The sequence below is a fragment of the Pongo abelii genome, chromosome 17, assembly GCF_028885655.2.
Source record: "Pongo abelii isolate AG06213 chromosome 17, NHGRI_mPonAbe1-v2.0_pri, whole genome shotgun sequence".
Taxonomy (NCBI): Eukaryota; Metazoa; Chordata; class Mammalia; order Primates; family Hominidae; genus Pongo; species Pongo abelii.
This window is the reverse complement of record NC_072002.2, coordinates 26,212,088-26,234,323: the sequence shown is the minus strand read 5'-3', so window position 1 is coordinate 26,234,323 and position 22,236 is coordinate 26,212,088. Positions and strand designations below refer to the sequence as shown.

General features: G+C 44.6%; 1 protein-coding gene across 9 annotated transcripts in view; it reads left to right on the top strand.

Moving 5' to 3' along the window:
- MTCL1 (microtubule crosslinking factor 1) overlaps positions 1 to 22,236 on the top strand; it is a 138,279-nt gene that overhangs the window by 92,906 nt on the left and 23,137 nt on the right. For 5 of the 9 annotated variants that reach the window (XM_024235856.3, XM_024235855.3, XM_024235858.3 and 2 more), the window contains exons 7-10: positions 5,903 to 6,025; positions 9,139 to 9,369; positions 11,007 to 11,201; positions 19,805 to 19,972. In XM_024235856.3, coding sequence (XP_024091624.2) covers positions 5,903 to 6,025; positions 9,139 to 9,369; positions 11,007 to 11,201; positions 19,805 to 19,972 — 717 coding nt within the window. The remainder of the gene's footprint in view (positions 1 to 5,902; positions 6,026 to 9,138; positions 9,370 to 11,006; positions 11,202 to 19,804; positions 19,973 to 22,236) is intronic. The other 4 variants (XM_054537664.2, XM_063716846.1, XM_024235854.3 and 1 more) reach the window with 1 other exon arrangement.

The following is a 22,236-nucleotide window of genomic DNA, read 5'->3' as shown; positions in this document are numbered from 1 at the left end:
GATTCTTCCTAGGTCCTTATTGTGTAACCTGGAGCAGTGATAAGTTGTCACCATCATGAATGCATCACATAGCTTCAGAAACTGGGAGTGATTTGGGAGAGAGAAGCATACTTAGTTGAAGCAAACCAAATACAGAGGAACAATAAAGCTTCACAAGAAGTAGATTAGCAGAGTGAGCTGGTGCCGTTTGGGAGCACAGGATCTCCAAACAACTCAACTCAGAAGGGAACAGCAGGTCTTCAGATGAAGTCTGTCATTCTGCGGATGAGAAAAATGAGGCCCAAGAAGTGAAGCGGCTTGCCAGTAAACCCTCCTCCTGGTTGGTGGCAGAACTGGGTCTAGAACAGCCTCCAGCCAGCTGCAGCCCCCGCTCCCCAGCACGTCCCCGGAGGGGCCTGATCTGTAGTGGTGGGAGGGCTCTGCACTGACCCCTGGGTGTGTTTCCGAAGAGTCACTCTAACGACTAATTGTACAGACGCTGTCTTGCCATGGAATGGCACCTTTTTTAAACATCCATCTAGCTTCTTTTAATTTTGTATATTTTAACAAGAAAGCTAAAAATCTCCATAGTGAAAGGCCAGGTCTAGGGAGCATCATTTCCTAGAAGGGGAAGCAGTGTGAATCAGGAGTTTTAAACAAACATCCCTCATTCTGATGTTTTTTATTCACAAAGACATTTCACACAGAAGAGAAAACTCAATTATGTTGCAAACACATCCTATTTTATTTTATTTTTTAATAAGGCATGTTCTGGAGCCACTTTGAATCTCCACAGTGTTTCCTTTTATTAGAGAAGCTGGATGTGGATCTGTCGCAGAGCCTGGGTCGGGAGAGGCCGCCCTGTCCCTGGTGTGAATGTCACTCTGACAGCCTTGTTAGCTTGGTCTTTGAATATGACATTGTGTTAAAGAATTGTACAATGGATAATTCTGGGGAGCAGAACTCTTAAAAGCCTTTTAATGAGAATATCCCTGAATTTGCTGCCAACAATTGCTTTCCCATGAGGCTCTAATGGAAACAGTACACAAAGCTCCCATAAGTCAGCCCAGCAGCCCGGCCAGAGACTCACGCAGACCCCGCCAGAGTAACTGGGGGAAAGACAACATGGACGCCTTCATGCAGACTGAGGCAGGGCTGGAGCCGGAGGTCCTGCCGGCAGCTTTCTTTGCTCCCTTCTACATTTCCCTTGAAATAACCACCAATTTTGCCCTCAGGCCAACCACGACTGTACCTGTGTGGATCCCCTTTAGCTCTCTGCCCGTAGCTCCTCAGGGGTGTGGGAGGGGGCCCAATAGCACACCTAGTATCAGCCACATCGAAGAATAAACTTTCCAAATTTAAGCAGAAAAAGGATTTGTTCCTCAAGCTGCACTTATAAAATGCCTCTCTGTCTTCTGCCTTATGGATTTTTATATTTGGGGAAAGAGGAAAGAAGATAAGTTATTATTTTGAAAGATTGAGGCATTTTGGCCCGACCAAAACTGTGACTACTACTCATAGTTGTACCAGCAACAGCAGTTGTAACAATAAAGAGGAGAAAAAGAAGTGCATTCTTACACATGACACATTTTAGCAGATTGCAAATCTGGGCAGTGGAGGAGCCCTGCTGCTCAGACGCCACCATTCACTAAACCTGGGAAAGGGGCGGCCTCTCCAAGGCCAGCATTCTTATAAACAGCCACAGCCAGAGCAAGCTGAAGTCAGAACCCACGGACACCCACTGACACATCAATGCAACCATGCAAAAATGAACTGCTAAAAAAAAACACACTTCAGGACGAGTGTTTCTGCTGCCTGCTCTTCTCAGGAGGTATTAGCGAGGTGCTCACACTGTGCACTGGACTCTTCCCTGACTGATGGCGCTCCCTGGGGTTCCCATCAAACGTGAGACATTCGCATTTGTTAAGAGAGAGTGGTGTGTAGAATGGTTTGGAATGTGCGAGGCACCTTAAAAATAGTCCTGAATGAGAAGTAGCCATGCACGGATGCTGGTCAGATTTCAGATACAAAGGAGACCAGGCCTATGCCCAGAGGATTGAGTTTCTGGGTCAGAAATCTCAAAGAGCTCTTCTCCTCAGTGCCTGCTTTTATCCTTCAATCAAGGAAGCACAGAAAGCACTCACAATCCCACGTGCCTCGGCTGTGAAATGCCAGCCACAAGGAAGTTACGTGGGGTTTTTATGCCAAGTATTTGCACACATGTGTTGGCCTCCTGTACTGCTTTTGAAATAAGTGGTTGCAAAACTAGCCAGGACAAAATGGAACCCTCCAGAAAATGAAGCCATGATCGTGGTGATGGAATTGTCCTAACAGAGGAGTAGCATTGCTAGGCACTCTAGTGATGGCCATGAAGAGCCTTCCTTTTCTGTTTGTGTTTGAGATTGTGAAGTTATCTTAAGTGTGGGAAGTAATTTGTAAGCCACTTTCTCTGGAGGTGGGGAAGTTAGCCTTTGTCAATCAGTGTGGGATGCAGCTCTATTGGTGAAGACATGGATGGGAGTTCCAGAACACTGACGTGGGGAGAATGGTTACAATTGTCAAGACTAGTGTCTCAGCAGCCTCGGAAACAAGTGAGGGTGGTGTTGGTTTAGATAAGCTGCTTTAATAGGGAGATCAAAATGAATTTGATGTATAATCAGAATCCTAGGTAAGTGAACAAAAAAAGGGTTTTTTTAGAATCAAACCTTTGGGGATTGGGTGGTAAAGGGAAATATTTATTTTTTTAGAAGACATTTATGTGTCATGTGAAACTTTTCTCCAAATGTATGTGGTTGTATGCAGTTGTGTGGCAGTAGAGTAATTCTAGGCTGAACCTTTTGCCATAGCACATTTGTATGTTGTTTTTTGTAACACTGGAGTGACGTTGGCATCCCGGCTAGGGGCAGTTGTCCGTGGGAGTTTTAATATTGCATTAGCAAAAATGGACAATAAAGGAAAATGAAACTTCTAATAGATCAGGAGGATCTAAACGTGTCTGCTGTTGAGCAGGCAACAGTCTCCAGAGACAACAGTGGAGCCATCGTAGGTGAGTCCGACTTCTCCAATGAACAGACTCAAGGACCTCCCTTTCTGTGACTCTTCAAAGGTGTGGTTCAAACAAAAGAGCACGTTTTAAATCCAATGACACTGAAGTATGAGCTTCATATATTGTTTCAGATAAATATGGTTTCTTAACATATATATTATTTATTAAAATTAAAACCAAACTAAATAGTTCATGCAACGTATAGAAACTAAACTAATAGATCTTTGCTTTTCTTAAATAAGCTTGATTAGGATGTCTGTTTTTACACCTAATAAAGCTTTTGGCTAGCACCTAATGCATTAAATAAGGAGGATTTTTACATTTTGAGTTTATAGAGTAATGTGTAGCTGGAAAGTAAAGCTGGCAGGAGAGCAGCCTAGGTGACCTGGAAACAGTCCTGCACAGAACACCTGAGACAGGAGGGAAGCCCCAAGGGCAGGTGTGGCCGCTGTGTTTACTGCTCTATCCCCCACGCTTTAGATGGTGTCTAGCACTGGAGGTGCTCAATAAATATTGAATAAAACACTGCATAAAATACAAAGTATCCTCTTAAATAGATTGCTGAATTCCCAGGAAATTTAGGGGAATCTTTAAGAGTTGGAATTGATTTTAGAATTGAGACCCAGAAGGCCAGGCACGGTGGCTCATGCTTGTAATCTCAGCACTTTGGGAGGCTGAGGCGGGCGGATCACTTGAGATCAGGAGTTCGAGACCAGCCTGACCAACATGGTGAAACCCTATCTCTACTAAAAATACAAAAATTAGCTGGGTGTCATGGTGGGTACCTGTAATCCCAGCTGCTCCGGAGGCTGAGGCAGGAGAATCGCTTGAACCCGGGAGGTGGAGGTTGCAGTGAGCCGACACCATGCCACTGTACTCCAGTCTGGGTGACAGAGCGAGACCCTGTCTCAAAACAAAAACGAACAAGAATTGAGAACTAGAGAGATCTCTGTGGCCCTTGGGTTGGTGGATTAGAGAGATTGTTGCCAGAACTGGTAACTGGGAGCCTTGGGTTTCAGCAGCTCCAAGGGAACAGGAGATGGGGCCTGGGCCCGACATTGCAGGGAAAGAAAGGAAATGAACAAACAAGAGAAGCATCTGCCTGCTGGCCCCAGGGCAGGGAGGCGGGGATGCAGTGCAGATACTTGCTTCCCCAGCAAGAGCTCTGGATCAGGAGAGGGAGGGCTAGAGCTGGCCTCACCCAGGGTCAGGCTTTGAATTGATGTTACCAGTTTGGTCTGGGAATCCCCAAAGAAAGGGATTTATGTTATATTGCTAGCCCCAGAAAACAGGAAACCAATCTGGAGGCACATCCTCCACCCAGATCCATACTAGATCCATAGGTAAGTGCCCCTGGGAGATGAAGTCACACAAACCAGTAACGTCCAGCAGGGACACGAGTTGGCAGACACGGCAAATAGCAGGATTCAACCCTAAGACTGCAGATAATAGAATTATCAGATGGACGCTATCAGATAAGTGTGTTCACAGTTATTAAAGGCAAGCAAACAGGAGAAGAGTATGTCACCATCATAAAAGACCACACATTTTCTAAATAATAGAACTTTTAGAAATGCAAAATTAGTCATTGAGGTCAATTCAACATGTAGGGAAATGCATCTTTTCAGAGAACCCCAAACAATGCTTAATATGTATAAGAGACTATAATAGTCTTGAACAACTAGCAAAGAAGCATTTAATGCTCTCAGAAGTTACTGAGCTTTTTGAAAATAGGATGTTTAAATCTCTAGCTTTCAAAATTTTATGCCGAACTTGGTGAATCCCCAGTGTCTGATTTTCTGTCTCCGTTCTTCTTTCCTTAATACCCCTTTCTCATATCCCCAGTGCTAAGGGAAGTGCTCTGCTCTTTTATTTTTTGCATTTTCTGTTCTTGGGGTATGATCTTCACTCTTGACTACCAAGGTACCGATTAGTAGGAGCAAACAGTATCCTCAGGAAGAAGTAGTAGATGAGTTAAAGGGACTCAGAATGAACCAGTGAAACAGCACGTATTTTATTGCAACAATCTACTCTAATTCCCAGTTGTATAAATCACCTGTCTTCAAGTAGCATAATCCAGTGGGTAAAATGTCATGCTTACATTTTGATGATGCCTGAGATTTTTAGCATAACAGTGTTTCCATCCCTAAAAAGCACATTTCATGTGCCTGACTCCTCTATCATGGCATTAGAACATAAAAGGTAGACTTTACCAATAAAAATCATGATACAGATTCCACCACCTGTCTTTAAATGTAGTAAGTACATCTTTGTGTGATTCCCCTTAGACAACATGTGCCACTGGGAGGCCTGAAGCCGTGCATCTCTGCTCATTGATGAACCCCCACCCTATTGCCCTGAGCATCAGGGTCAGACCACCTCGATAAAGACACCCTCGGTTGAGAAGGAAAAACTCTAATAAAGCATATGAAAAAATTAATTATGCAACACAGAAAGACCCCATGACTTAGGGAATCCAAGAGGCTGACGTGTAATAGGTGGTCATGCTTGCCTCGGTCATAGTCAGCTCTGACCATCCCGGCGTCCAGAAGCCACTGTGGGAGCAAGGACACCTGGTGTACTTTGGCTTCCTTCTCAGTCTGGTTTGTGGTTACGGTGGTGGGTGAAGCTGCCCACTCCCCTCCTGGGTAAGAGATGCAGGGCAGGTGGAACTGTCCCTCCCCAGGTAACGCAGGGAGCTGTGGAGTTTAGAGGGAAGCCCCAGCGGAGCTGCCACAGTCACTCCACTGCTGCAGCGCCCACACATGCTGTGTCGCTCCGTGTGTGTCCCCAGCTTCTGCAGATGTCTGTCCTGCGTCGTCACCTCAGGCAGAGTTCTCATTTCCACTAAACCCCTTCCTTTATCCCACCGATCAGCTCAGGGGCCCCCCCGTTTTACCTGAGCAGAGTGTATCCATAGAGGAGCTACAGGGTCAGCTCATACAGGCGGCCAGACTGCATCAAGAGGAGACAGAGACATTTACAAACAAGATCCATAAGGTAAATATTTAACACGGATTCAGCACAACCGCTTTGTGAACTGCACAGCCCCAAAGGAGAAATGCCACGATGCATTTTCAAAGAAGGCTGTATGTTGCGTACAGGCTGCTAGACTCCCAGGCACCTATGGAAAGGTCACCCAGTCGAGCTGTCCCCTCTCAGACACCCCTAAAGATAACTCTACCTTTCTGCTCTGGCACATGCTTTTCAGCATCTACACTGTGGTCTCAGCAAGGTCTTCCTCATACCTAATCTAAACTTTCCTGCAGCAATACCAGCCTAACATCAAGTAAGGGCCTAAATGCAACTGGACAGAAAAGTGTGTCTGTCACCTCTGCTGATGTTGGGTGAATTTTCTGATAGAAAAATCAGCAACCTCACCCTAAACCATTGCCTTCAGAAAACTGCCACAACTTGAGCTGTGGCCTGATTAACCTCTGTTACTCTCGAATAACCTGGTACTGGCTAATTATCTTTTATCTGCAAATCCTTCCCCAGAGTTCCGAGTAGAAGGGATTTGCAGATGTGGGCACTCATCGCCCTGGACATCCATGAGAACGGCCCAATCCCGGCCACCCCAAATCTAATTAAGTTGTGAACAGATATCTAGGTTCAGAATTGCTGCAGCTGCTCTTCCCCCGTGTATTTGTTCTTGAAAGATAGCTGTGTCTTTAAAACGAAACAAAGCAAAGCAGTTGATCTTGAATAGAGCACGTTGGTGTTTTAAAATGCATATCCTATCCAAATAAGGTCCTGGTGTATCTAAGAACTTATTTTGGCAAGGAATGTGTGCTACACATAAGCCCCCATGTTGACTGAGGCCATGTGATTTAAATGGGTCACAAACTGATTAAGGGAGTGAGCTCTTTCTCTGCACCTTGCAGCTTAGGGAAGGCAGGGCCGAGTGCCAAGATCTAAATACTTTCTGCCAACTTCTACCACTACATGTGTGACTCTTTTTAAGTGTTTCATTTAGGGGTCAAGTTGCACATCTTATTATCAGAGGAGAATAATTCCATATTACTTGAAAGATAGATTCCTAAGTAATTTAAAAAATGTTTGCATGGCACCAAAAATTGTTTGAAAAGTGAGTTTATCACTGAAGATGCTGCTAGCACAGTGTGCATGGCCCACATGTTTCTAGTATGTGGGTTAATGATGAAGGAGTATTGCGGAAGAGGCTTCGGATGGTAGGAGATGTCCTCCAGGCTTGTTCAGAAGGGAAGGGAAAGTGTCCCCCAAGGTACCCAGGGGGCAGAAGACTGAGCTTTGAGAATTAGGAAGTTCATGGAGCCATGGAACAGAAGGAGCTGGAAAGGGCAGTGGAGATGTGAGGGAGATAAAAGAAGGCGCTCCAGGAGGGCCTAGGCGCGGTGCTGCTGATGCTGCCTCCCGTGGTGCGGGTCTGGGTGTGTCAGCGCCTCTCCACAGCCAGGCGGGGAAGGGTCTCACGTTATCTTCACATTGCCCCTGAGGCCAGTGAAGCTTGCCCAGCATGAGTCAGTTGGCTAAGACATGTAAAAGAAAATAAAACTACAGGACTCTTTAAATTGGTTATGTCAAGGGCAAAGTTAAGTCCTGGAGGCTGAGTCATGAACATGTTTGCAGTTTTGTTTCTTGGATTATAGATGAACTCTCTTCCTCATTGTTTTTGTTCTGTAAACGACTAAGAGACCAGAGACCAGACCTCCCTTCTTTTTAATTACTGATCTTTGTTATAGATTAACTGCCTCTTTTATTGTCATGTACCTAACTCAAACCAGATGGTGCAAAAGATCCCATGACCGTTACATCTTCAGTGTGAAATGTTAAATACACTTCCCCTACCCAAAAAAAGACCACGTTGATTTATCAATAGGAAATTGCAGATGCTGGGTGTCTGGTACGCTAGGCTGCCCTGGTGTCCACAGGGGAGAATCGGTGGAATGCTGAGGGCTGCTGAGATGATGAATAAGATCACCTGTTTTCTGTTAGTTCAGCCAAAACTACAATAAAGGTCAGGTATTAGGTGAGCGGCCACGCAAGTCGTGATCTAGATCTACGGACCTTTCCAGAGCTGCCTCTGACTCTTCACTGGCCTTTAGCACATTGGCCTCAGGCAGCTGTGGTTCTATTCCCATGGCCTCTGAGAATTAATCTAGTACTTTAAGGAGAAAAACAAATCCCTTACTTGATTTTTGGCATAAGAGGGAGTGTTAAGAGAGGACAGCTGATAACCTTAAGGCTGGCATTCGAACCTTTTATTGGCCTATGGAACACAAAGCTTTGATCCCATAGTATCACTTTAGCTACTGTAAATATTTATAGATGTTATTCTTGTGCCTTATGTGCAAAGTGATATTTTATTCACTCTTGCTTTTTAGTATTGATACACAATAGTTGTTGCTTAAAAAAGTGTCTATACCGGGGGTGTTTAAAAAATAGGAATTTAATGTGGAGATGCAAGATATTTCTTTCTCAGTGACACTTTTCTTTTTCTAAGAGAGATGCACATCTAATGGGAATGTCAAGTCTTTCAGCATGGAAATAGGCTATCAGACTCACTTTTCTGTTTCCTGGCTGTTGTATGCAGTTGAGGCCTGCATATTCAGAAGAATTCCTTCCACCCAGCCTGCTGTGCTCTCCACCAGCTGGGGTTCTCATCTGCGGGGCTGTGGGGAGTCAGGGGGCTCAGGAAGTAGAGGGAAAGGATTTCCACTTGTTTTCTCCTTTACAATTGTAATGTGAGTTTGAGTGCCCAGCTCATGTACAGAGGGGAAATGGAATCTGCTTACATGGGATTCAAGTCAGTGGTAAGCCGCGCTTCCAAGACACGGTTTTCCTGAAGGAGTTTAGAGACATCTAAAAACACCATGAGAGACTTGGCAATGAAAAATGATCATAATACCTTATTTTGAAATAGCACTTGATTCTGAATTACAAGACTCATGGGGTTTTATAAACAGGAGATGTCTGAAGCCCTTTATTAAACTAAACTTCTGGGGGCTCCTGTGTTTCACATCTCATATGCAGCATGACAGAGACTGAGTGGCAGTTTGCAGGGACTCTTGGTTTGGTTTGGGTGGCGGATTGGATTAGCCGCTTGTCACAGTGTCTCTTTTGTTCCATTCAAGATGGAGGAGGAGCACCTCTATGCCTTGAGGTGGAAAGAACTGGAAATGCACAGCCTGGCTTTGCAAAACACCCTCCATGAGCGAACCTGGAGTGATGAGAAGAATCTGATGCAGCAGGAGCTCCGGTCCTTGAAGCAGAACATTTTCCTCTTCTACGTCAAACTCAGGTGGCTGCTGAAACACTGGCGGCAAGGGAAGCAGATGGAGGAGGAAGGAGAGGAGTTCACTGAGGTAACTCCACTGTCAAATTCCTTTTATTTGCATGTTTTGTTCTTGACCCCAGACACTGCTTTCTCCCCACCCACCCTACACACAGTCATGTTCTATTATTTTATTTCTCAATATTTGATTAACATCTAATATTGCTGCAAAAAAAGATGTAGAGCAATTCATACAGACACTTAGATAAGAGAAAATTGAACACAGGTGACTGAAACATCAATCATTTTCCTATACACAAGCAAATATAACAGAAGTAACATTACAGTAGCAAGAGCAGGTATGCAGTGCTAGGCATAAACTTACTGAGAATAGTGCAGGAATGACATGAAGAAAACCACAGACTTCCCTATGAAACCTGCATGATGTTCATGAGTGAGGGACTGGCAGAGGCAGGTGCTGTTGGTTGCCTACTCAATGTCTACTCTCTCTTTTTTTGTTTGTACATATTCATGGGATACAATTGCAGTTTTCCACATGGATATTTTGCATTGTGGTGAAGTCATTATTATTTTAAATTATTTCATCAATTTTGGTCCAAGAAATGGAAATGGCAGCAGCTTGTCCAGTTATATATGAAACTAAGAATTCTGTGCTATGCTCTGACCTAGTGTTAAGAGTGCCCTGGTCCATAACTCCATGCTTTAGCAAAGTTCCGCTCCTGTCTCCTTTGCTGCTCATTTATGAAATTCATTGACGTTATCACCCTGAGGTCCTGCACCATCTCATTCAACCTTGCTGGTTTGTAAAAGCTGGTTTCTAAAACTTTTGCTCTTCTTTCTATTTGAGCTTTGTTCCTAGATGTGAAAGCCCGTCCTGCCCACACAGTTTTAAAAGGATCTTTTCTAAGCTTCAGCTGAGTCACTTTGCCACCTCTGGAATTTGTATATGTTCTTGCTGTTATGCCTCAATTCCCAGGTTTATAATAGAAACAGAACAGAGATCTTTGCCTTCTGTTTGCTTTTGTATTGATTAAGTCAGAGTGACCGTTTGCACTGCAGGCTCCTTCCTGGCCTTGCTTCCTGGCGCACCCGGGGCTGGAGCCACTGGTGTTCTGTGTATTCTGTACATCCCTGACCCCGGCTCCTTGGCCAGCTGCTTCGAGGCATTGTGAATAGTTGGTTTCTTTTTAGCTCCCAAAGACCTTTTGTCTGGTTTTCACTGTGAGGAACAGTGTATGTAATTTTAAGTTCTCATCCTAGGAATGGGAAAATACAGTGATTCTCTTTCCTCAGAGTGAAGAAAGTCTTGAAAAACTAATTCCACCAGCTTCCAACTATCTATGACATAGAAAACCATTATTAAGCAAAGCCTAGAAATCATTTTAAAGTTTCCTGTTGATCAGTGCTCTGGAGTTCCTCCTCCTTTAACTTATAAAACCATAGCTATTAGCAATACTAATTTAAAAGTAGTAGAATTAAAATTTCTCCCTAATGTCTTCTAATAAGTTGAGCATCCACCCTGTGCTCTTTAAATGCAGCAAGTGCCAATGAGTGAAATGGCCAAAATGAGCATTTTAGGGGTAAGGACTGAGAAGTATAGGCATTGATAATCCATAAAGTAGATCGTTATCCTCAAACAGTGAAAATCAGGCTGTACAGCAAAAGAATTTGGCTGAAGCTGTGATCATCACCTCCTGCCTGTTTCAGGGTGAGCATCCAGAGACCCTCTCCGGGTTCGGGGAACTTGGAGTCCAGGGGGGTCACCAGGCGGATGGCCCAGACCACGACAGTGACCGAGGCTATGGCTTTCCAGTGGGGGAGCACTCCCCACACTCCCGGGTGCAGATCGGAGACCACAGCTTGCGGCTGCAGACTGCGGACAGGGGACAGCCCCACAAGCAGGTGGGTACCTCAACCCGAGACCATCGCCCTGCCCACACCAGGGAGAGGAGACTCCTAAGCTGCATTTGTATCGTTTTGTTTCCAATGTTGGCGTTCAGGTAGCAGAAAATTCCACTGCCTGACTGCGGTCACCTGTTGTCATTTGTGATGCTGGGTTTTTCCTAGAAATCACCTCATCAAGCCTTTTTCATCTTAATGTCAGCCCACTCTTTCATTTGAGTTGCCATATAAATAAGGACTGTAGTAAGGGCAGATCAATGGTGTGTGTCCGTACTGGGGCCAGTGAATTTACCTCAGAGGGTCTGCCATTGGCAACATCATTCGTTTGGCAGCATAACATACAAGGAGCAAAGGACAAGTTTAAAAAAAAAATCCAACATGGACGAAATATTTCAAGTTCTCTTTGGCCCACTTGAAACATAATGCTCCCAAATAAAAGTATTTGCTGACACTTTGAAAAAAATTAATGTATAAAGAGAGGTGAGACTTCAGTGTTATTAGGTAGCTGTTATTGTTGCCAAAGACCACAGAAATAGACTCTACTTAATAAAGCAAAAGATACTACTGATAACATCCAAACTGCTTGCATTTTTATACTGAAATGGCAGTGATGGAGGGTTTGGAGTAAGGAGCTCCTGAGCAGGACCCTGTGTTAATGCTGTCTCGCTCCCAGGCTTCTGAGTCCCCTCTAACCCAACTTTATTATGTATTAATAATAATAAAGCTTCTCAGGAGGCTCCTGGAGTGCAGCTGGATGCTCCTGCCCTAGGAGGCCTGCGTTCTGGGCTGAGGGCGCAGGGCCAGGTGGCCACGGGGTGCGGCAGTCGTATGGGTGCGGCTCCAGCCTCTCAGCCATGGACACTCCGGGGCACTCCCTCTGCACTGGACGCCACAACTGGCCCAGGCTCCCGGAGCCCAGAGCCGCTGGGAGCTCTAATGGGAGCGGGCTGTCGCCAGAACGCTGGCTCAGATCCAGATGAGGACAGGCGGCAACCTTCTGAGTGCAGGCTGAGGGGAATTTGGGTTCCCCCTGCTCCCTCTCTATACAATCAGATTTTCACACCTAAACAGCTGTTTCCTATGTGCACCGTCCCCACTTCATTCTCCCTGGATAACATGACTCAAGGAGGAGATGATACTTTCAAAGGAACTTTTATTCACGGCCATCAGAAGGTATGCCTTTATGCCAGTGTCTGTGGGGAGAATTTAGGTCATGGAATGAGTTTTCCAGCAATAATCTAGTTAGAAATGAAAATGCTACTTTGCAAATAATGCTTTACAATCTACTAATTTTACTTTTTTAAAAGAAATGTCGTTCAATCCCATAAAGCATCTGTGCTTACCTCCCATACTATTGCCACTGATGGCCACTGTTCCCACTTCGCCACAAACCTGCTACATCTGAGAAAACGTGTTTCCCACGCACTCACGCAGATGCTCTGGACAAGGAGAAAACCTCGCACATCTGGTTTTCTAAACAACAGTCATGAAAAATGTTACTGTCAGGGTGGAAAATAATGTGAAGTCACTCAGCTGGAACCTTACATTCAGCATATTTTAATGTCATTTCCCTTTGCCTCCTGCTTCTTCCAACACTAGTTTTTAGCGATTACCCACGAAAGTGGAGATGGACCCGTGAGCTTCCACTGCGGGCCATGTGTAATAGAAGCACGTGGCGGGGTGGGGTCCAGACACTCAGACCCAGATCTGCCAAGTGGGCCAGTGTCCACAGTAGTGAGTAAGGAGCTCACTACTGCATGCACAACACTGTTTCTGTCCAAGGACAGAAGATGGACGAGCTCTACTGTAACGACAGCTGGTTCTCTGGGAGGGAACATTCCCGGTTAGAGGATTTGCCTCTCTGTGACTGGCATGAGTATTAGCCAGGCAGCTGGGATGCAAGAGCCAGGGTACGTGTCTCACAGAGCTGCACAGAGCCGGGCCATTCCAGAAACACCGAGCACCTCGCAAGGCGGTTAGTAGCATGGGAAACCTAGCCAAGCCGTTTTCCCAAGGACAAGTTCTCAGTCCTAATATTCCTCAGGCCTTGGTCTTTGCTTTGTGACGTATGGAACGTTCTCACAATTGAACTCAAGTAGATGGCAACATTTATCATGGCCACAGAGGTTTAAAAAAAACTGCATATACTGATCAACCTTGGGATGGCTCATAACAAATCATCAGGTTGGCAAACATTTGGCTCCGCAGACATTCCCTGTTTCCCAGTCTTCAGCCACAGGAGCTCGCGGTCATGACCTGGGTGCTCTAGAGCCACAGTGAATGCTTTCAGTTTCCCCAGCCATCCTGAAGAGCAGAGGCTGCACACACGCAAGAGGGGCACACGCAAGAGGGAATCGTATAGTTTTCCTTGAGCTCCAAGACTCGCGCCACTGTGTTAAGCATTTGAGGCCAGCATTCCTAAGGCTGTTTATGCATTTCATGCTGATTAGTAATTCCTGGAATCCAGCGACTTCACACAAGGTGATTAATGGTGTGGGAATGATGGCCCTGGGGTGCCAACAGCTTGTTTTCCCTGCTTGGATTAACCGATATAAAAAGAAGTTACTTTTTCATTCAGGGATGTGACCTAATTCTCTTTATCATTTAGTAAAACAACTAAGTAAAAAAAAAAAAAGTGTGAAGAACTTAATATAAAATTCATAGCAAGAGCTGAAGGAATTGTATTTCATATTTAAGTCTTCACCTGCTACAGGCCACTGAAGAGCCTCATCCAGTCCAGCCTCAGGACTGAGTAGACTCCACTTCCCTGGACCTCTGCTCCTTGTCGGGGCTTCTGTGCTGTGTTAGGGCCTTCAGGGGCTGCCTGAAAAGTCACCCTTTCTCCTGCAGACAGAGAGCCCTTGGCTCCCTGGGCTTCTGGGGCTGTGGCTCTCCCAGGCCCCAGCAGTCTTCCTTTCTGGCCATGCAGGCTGCCCACCTTTGCTTGCCCAAGATGAAAAACTTCCAGAAAGAGCACCCTTGCCAGAGGAGGCCTCACATCAGAACTGTGATCTGCCTGACTTTTTTTTTTTTTTTAAATAAGAAAGTTATCTTGAGCCTAGATGGTATTTACATTTCAATCTTGTACGTTATACTGTGATTCATTCTTCAGTTTATCCTGCAACTGGGAGGCCTCCCCTATAAGGCGTGCTACTCTTTCTGTAAGAGGAACCAGACCAGAGCTTAAGATCAGAAGCATTTTATCTTTGCCGTGTACTTGTGGTGGCAGTTGTTCTGTCACTCTTTAAGTAGCCCCTCCATGAGGTAAAAATTCACATGTGCAGATGGGTGCTTGGTGAAAGGACTCTCCTTGCCCCATCCTACTTCCCAGAGTTAACCATGGCCGGCAGTTTGCCACAGGCCTGGCAAAGTGCATAACTAAGCCTGGGACCTCACAAATAAGTTTCTTCCCTAATGGCCACCTGATTTTCATCAGACTTGCCCTGGTTTCCTAAGCCTTTGGGCTGATAACTGTGTTTACAGCTTATTAAATATGTGCCTCATTTATTCTTTCCCGGATCCACATTCATTCTTGGGAAGCTCTCAGTGACATTTGTGGAGACCCCAGCCCAGAGCCCTCCTGGACAGGATCACCGGGCAGACTCTTGGCCAGAGGGCAGAGGACTTCTGTGTGTAAATAACTCTAATTCCCATGATATTAATATATTATATTTTCAGGGTCTGTCTTCAGTGGCCCATTCTCTGTAGGGGATAATGGTTTTTAGAAAAGAACTTTTCTGGATGTAACAATGAAGGTTACATTGAGGAGAACGACAAATGGCTCATTTATAAAAATGTTGCTGGCTGTGTGAATGTATCAATTCTAGCTAATCTCACAGTAAAGAATTTGTCCAGGGACTCCTGCTGGTGGAGGAGTTGCCTGTGTTGAATGCTAAGTGAGGTCTCAAAAAGGAGCTGTGCCTGCCTTGTGGGGGTCTGGGCAGCTACTGCATCATTCTGGAATGCCCCTGCCTCCGTCAAGGAGCCTAAATAAACGTGGATGCTATCACCTCTATTTTGTGACTGGCATTTTGTGGGTTAACCCATAGCGGCAGGTCAGTATGTCTGTTCCAGCTTTAGATTAATCCTATCTCCAAAGTTAATGGCTGTGATGCAAGCAAAGTAGTCGGTGGTGGTTTAGCTCTTTTGTGGAGCTGTGATTTCACCTGCTGAAATCTTAGAAATCTTAGAAATCTTAGGCAAGAACAATTTTGAAAATTAGCCAGCATTGCATCACAGATACCTTGATACGTTACCTTATCTACAAACTTCCATTTCACTTTCTATTAGTAATACTTATAAATAGACTTGGATATTAGACTTGGATAGATAGACTTGGGTAACAGTCTGATGGACCAAAGACCAATTCTGAACCTGTTAAAAAGTTTGACATATTATAGCACATTGTAAGTCTCACTCAAGAGAGCTGAGCTAGGTGAGGCTGTAATGCCCTTAGGCGGAGGAGAAGGCAATAATTGGAAGCTTTTTATCCTGCTGCTTTGCTAGAAAATCAGCCAGCTGATCTCTGAATGAAAAGCCAGATTTTTGAGTTGAAACTGACCTACACTCAACAAATGTACAAGCTAAAAGGTTGCATGGCTAGACCCCGGCACAAAAGGTTCAGAAAGCCTATCGTCCAAGAAGACTTGCATCATAAAGACCTCTCAATGGACCCGAGTCTTAATTTGATTCTTGACTTGATTTGGGTCATCTTTTTACCCAAAAGGTAACCCAGCAAGGGGTACCACCAGGGGAAAAAAATAACAGAAGTTAACTTTTAGGTATTCTCTCAGGATGACTCACTATCATTAATTTCCCTTGATATGGGAAATGGAATTAGCATCATGGGGATTAGATGGCTTCTGCAAGGTAAAGTTTAAAAAAAAAAAAAAAAGAAGAAAAAGAAAAAAGGCTTGGCAGGGTATAACGTCAGAATTCGAATATTCCTGGCTCGGTTTGTTGGCCTTGGAACGGGACAACCTGGACTGCAGTCCAGGATCTCACTTCCTTGACAGTGGGACCTTGGCCCTCAGCCACTCCAAGCCATAGTTCCTCCTCTGTAAAATGGGAAACATAGCATATGCACTCAAAATTGATGTGACATATAAATAAGGTCATGTTGGCGAATAATTTAGTACACCCCCTGGCCATAGGAAACACCTATAACATTAGTAATTATCGTTACTATTTTTTTTTGCGTGTGTGTGAAAGTCAGGAAAATCATGCCTATCTACGGCTCATTCTGGGTCTTCAGAAATGTTGACATGGACATCCACTTTTGCTGTTGTGTGCTAATGGCAGGAGCTGGCCTGGCTTCCTGCTGTGCCACATGCTGCTGCTCTTGGGGAATGATGATAACAGGTACCAATAGCATTGAGCTGGGCTCTCTTGCTCCCTTTGGCTACCTTCACCCCAAAGCAATTCTGGAGCTCATTCTGTGATGATTAATATTATCCTGGTTGAATAGAGCACTGTTTTGATTACTCTGATGCAAATGTGCATAAATCATTAAGGCTTAAATTTTATTGAATTCAGTATCTGTTAAAGCCAAAAAGTACTTGCTTCCAGAGAAACCAAGTTTCCAATCTGCAAGAGGACTGTACAGTTCTGATTCTAATGTCATGTGGTGTATGGGCCAAGAACATCATAGGCTGATACCATATGTAACTTGGCATTCATAGAAAACTATCGATTACATATAAGAATGTATTATATGGTTTTCTGCTTTCTCCTCAGTGAAAATTAAATGACTACTCCAAAATCTGGATCAAAATTATTACAATTATTTTCTGCTTGAAATACTCTTGACTCAAAAAGCAGTGATTTTTAATTTAAAATCTAAAGATGAAACTCCCAAACAAATCTACCACAAATGTATGTGATTATTCAGCAAATTCTATATGAAGATGTATATTTCTGAAAAGATTGTTATGACACCTCTTGTCACCCAACTGTACTTATATAATTTCTAGAATTTTTTTTTTTTTTTTTGAAACAGGGTCTTGCTCTGTCACCTAGACTGGAGGGCAGTGGTGTAATCATAGCTCACTGTAACCTTGAACTCCTGGGTTCAAGCGATCCTCCCATCTCAGCCTCCTGAGTAGTTGGGACTACAGGCAAGAGCCGCAACGCTAATTTTTAGGTACTTTTTGACGTGGAGTTTTAAAAACTGTTCTGTGTTTGTTACAGCTTCACATATTTGGTGAGCATGTCTTTGAGTACAGTGGTAATTTATTTCTATTCAGATGGTTGGTAACAATGTATAAGACTCATAGATGGTTCTCTATCTGCCTAGTTCTTCAAATGTTAACTGACTTGTACTCTTAATGCCTTTTGTCACAGAGTTATTAAAGTAAAAATTGTTCCCTGTGAGAAAAAGAGCAATAAATATGAACAAACTGGCCTTTCTATTCCATCAAAAGTCCATTGTAGCTGGGCACGGTAGCTCATGCCTACAATCCCATTTTCTGAGGCTGAGGCAGGTGGATCAGTTGAGGCCAGAGTTTGAGACCAGCCTGAGCAACATGATGAAACCTTGTTTCTACAAAAAATACAAAAATTAGCTGGGCATGGCGGCATACGCCTATAGTCCCAGCTACTTGGGAGGCTGAGGTGGGAGGACTGCTTGAGCCCAGAAGGTTGAGGCTGCAGTGAGCTGTGATCCACTGCATTCTAGCCTGGGTGACAGAGCGAGACCTTGTCTCAAAAAAAAAAGTCCACTTGATTAAATGCTGGGGACAACTATGGAGATCTCTATAATAAATCTACTCATATTAAAGAATTTCTCTTTTTAATACAACTTTATTTTTGAATGTATATATATATATATAAAAAATTTTAGGTTCAGGGGGTACATGTGCAGGTTTATTACACGGCATATTGCATGATGCTGAGGTGTGGGCTTCTAATGACCCCGTCACCTAAGTAGTGAACATAGTACCCAATAGGTAGTTTTTCAACCCTTGCCCCTCTCCTCGCAACCCCTTTTGGAATCCCCAGTGTCTGTTGTTCCCATCTCTGTCCGAGTATACCCAATGTTTCGCTCCCACATATAAGTGAGAACATGCGATATTTGGTTTTCTGTTCCTGCATTAACTTGCTTAGGATAATGGCCTCCAGCTGCATCCATGTTGCTGCAAAAGCCATGATTTCATTCTTTTTTGTGGCTGCCCAATTTTATGTAAATACAAACATCCATCCAAAGTATCTTAAATTCCTCCCATATATATTTAACCATTTTTGTGTATGTTTAGTGGATCAACTAGATGGATTTAGAAGCATGACTGCGGAGTGAAGGCCAGTGTGTGTGCAGAACCTGAAGGAGGGGTCCCAGTGTACTTGCTGAACCAGGGAGGAGAGGTTTATCAAGTTTGGGGGATGAGGAATTCTGAGAGGGTGGGGCTCTGTTTTTCCATAATAGAGCTTATCTATATCCAGTGGGACTTAGAGAGCTTTTATAACTCCTGCTTCATAAATGCACCAAAAAAGAATGCCCTGAGACCGCCCTGAGACCTTGTGATGTGCTTTCAGTGCTGGTTGGAAGAGATGGGCTCACGAGGCTTTTATTATCAAGGTACCATAATTGATTCAGCATGTTTCATTCATTTGGCCAAACCTTTCTGATATAATGCCCTTGCTGAAATGTACTAAGACAGAAATCATGGCTTTGAAATTTGACTTCAAAGGGCTGGTCAGGTTTCAGAACGTATAAACCATTTTAAGTTAGATATAAGCAGATTAGTAATAAAAATCCACTCTTCATTTACCAGACACATTTGCATGCTTAACATGAGCCAAGGATTGTGCCAAATACTGAAAATGTGAGGGTGGGTCTGGCTTGTCCTTTCCGAGAGGCAGAAAAGTGGGGGCTGGTAGTTCCATCTCAAGGGACCACAATAAAGCCTTCATGAACAGGTTATGCATTTCACCTTTGGCTTTAATTATTAAACATCAAAATGGTTAATAATTAAACCCACCCACCGACAGTGGCCATTGTGTGTCATATCTATGACCTTTTAGTAACCACCAATCAGAGTCTGATTACCCTACATGCATAGGAGTCCTCGGTCTTTATTAATTCTCCTCTCATACAACATCTGGCACTAGAATGGCAGCATATATGTAGGTGAGTGTGTAGGTCTTGTCATATCTGCACTCTCATGACTGTCTTGTCAGCCCAACTCAGTGTTCTGGACATCTAAAGTCACAGTGACTGGCAGCCCTGGCTTTGGGGTTCTCTGTGGCCTCCTGCAGTTTCCTTGCTCCTGCTCCTCAGGGCCCACAGCACCTCTGTGGCAGGTTCCCACAGTGCCAGCCCAGGTTCCAGCATCTGAACACAGCTGCCAGGTCACCAGGGCAGCCTTCCTTCTACCTTCCTCCTGATGAAACAGGCCCTCAGTCTCAGGCCCAGGAGGCCGATGGCCAGCAACAGGGGGACCCTTTCCTCCCTGGCTAACTGCAGACTCCCCACCCACCCTGCACCCACTGCCAACAGCACCTGGGAAACAGCCCCCACACTACCTTGATGGCCAGATCCGCTCCTCTTCTGACCTAAAAAATACACTTAAAGGAGGTGGTGGAGCCTGACTCCAGTGTTCCCACAGGTGGTGGAAAACCAGCAGCTGTTCAGCGCCTTCAAGGCCTTGCTGGAGGACTTCCGTGCAGAGCTGCGGGAGGACGAGCGTGCCCGACTACGGCTGCAGCAGCAATATGCCAGCGACAAGGCGGCCTGGGACGTGGAGTGGGCCGTGCTCAAGTGCCGTCTGGAACAGGTACCACCCTCCCAGGTCTCCCTGGATCCTGACTGTGTGTCTCTGCTGTCCAGGATATGTGGGGGGGGAGTGGGCACAGAGAGATTCAGAACCATGGGCTTCTTGTCCGGGAAAAAAGAGAGGAGTGGCTGCTCGTGTCTCTTCTTAAAGTGCAGAGGCCCCATTTTCCCTGATGTCCCCTCTCCCAAGTATGCAGTACGGCCTCCACCAAGCAGCATTTTCAGAGCAGCATGTATTCTCCCATTCTGCGTTAAACAAGCTTGTATTTAGCTCCATCAGAGGATGGCCAAGCTGAAGATGTCATCACACTGAGCTGACATAACTCTAGACAGGAGCAAAGCAAAAGCAGTCTGTGGTTTAGTTGTCTTTGAAAAAGGTAAATGAATGTTTTCATAGAGATTTTTCAAAATATCAAAAGAACTTGGAGACCTCCCACTGCATGCCCAAGAATTCCAATACATTTCAGTCTCCTTATTTATATCAAAGGAAACTGAGGCCCAGAAGAAACAGCTCAGCTCAGATCACAGAGCCGTGTAGTGCTAGGGCAGGAAGAGAGCCTGGGTTTCCTGCCTCCACCACACACCACAGAGGGAAGCCCCCTCTGAAGTCTTACACCACAGCCATAGGAGTTAAGATCAGACATAACAAGAAACATCCTTTCCTAAGTGTTTCTTCCTTGGAAACCATTGAATGTCATGTGACTTCCTACATGGTATCTGCTGCTGAGAGCGTCTCTCGAGGTTTCTTCCAGCCCCTTTATCATGAGGAGAGAGGGAAGGTCTGTGTATCCTTGGTAATCTATTTCCTAGACTCTATTTTGAGGCAAACCATAAAGTAAGTAAAATTTTTATAGGGATTGGCCTGGTCATGAAAGAAAAAGAATTGCCTGGAAAGGAGACCCCTGTCACATGGTCTTGATAAAAGATGAAAAAGGCTTGATGTGTCAAACAACAACAACAACAACAAAAAAAACCAAAACTCCAGCTCTCCTGGTACCCACAAGTTCCCCTGCATTTCCACCTGGCCGCAGCAAGCAGTGATGCTGAGCTGATAGCCCTGGGTGGGGCAGGGAAACAGCCTTGCAGGCCTGGGCATCAAGTGAGAGAGCAGCTGGCCTGATTGTGGCTCCTGCCTGCTGCCCGCGGGGGATTTGACCTAGATGCTCTGTTTGTCTTAGTCCCCGGCCTGCGGCGTCAGCAGCGGAGGAGAAATGACTAAGGACAGTCTCCGATGAGCTGCCTTTAACCCTATTTTAAAAAATATGTTTATAGGGGGAGTTAAGTGTTTTCAAAGCCCGAACTGTAGCTAAGGAAGGGAGGTGTAATCTTCCATGCAAGCCAGTTTCAAAACATTTCATCTTTGTTTTATAGGAACGAAGTATCCACCCACAGGTTTGCTACAAATAAACCCTCAGGGAGAGTCCCTAAATACCAAAAAATAAAGCTAGAACTTCAAACCCAGAAACCAGGTGGTAATAGGTAGAGAGTTTATCTTCTGCCCAAATCATTTAGGAAGTTTCTTAAACATTTGCAACCCAGGAAGCAATGAATATGGGATGATGCTAGCCCATTTGTAATAATCCCATATTTACCCTCTTCTGCTTAAATGCAAAACAGTTTAACTCTGCTACAAGTTACCTTCTTTCAATGGAGCCCACATTGATGACACTTCCCAAGTCCACAATTCCTTCAGCAGACTCCTAAGTCAGAACTTGCTTTAAACGTTGAAGATCCAGCAACAAATCAGATGTTCCTTGAAGGGGTTCTCAGTGCAGTGGGGGACCTAGACAAGTGCTGTCCTTTATAACAGTGTGGAAAGTGCCCACCAGGCTTGTGCACATAGGCTGTCAGGGAACAGGAACGTGCAAGGCACATGCCTTGGCTTGAGAATTCAGGGAAGGCTGTGAAAGTCCTGCTAAGAAAAATCTCAAAGGTTGGACAAGAACTGGAACGTGGAAAAGGGGAGAAAGGAAGTTTCAGGCAAAAGAAAAAAAAGAGTATTGTGAAGAAAGGAGCATGGCTCATTTGAGAAGCTTAGATATGAGGGAAAAGAATAATATTTAAGGAATTGATACTTTAATCCTGATTTTATCATGAAAGTTTAAGATTCCCTTTTTGAAAAGATTATTCTGGCTTCAAAATAGAGAATGGATTAGGAGCCATTAGAATTGAATGGATTAACCTGGGGTTAATGGTCTATAGACTGAAATCAGGGAACTGCCGAACTAGAATAGGAAAGAGATGCATCTTTATGGTCACTAACTT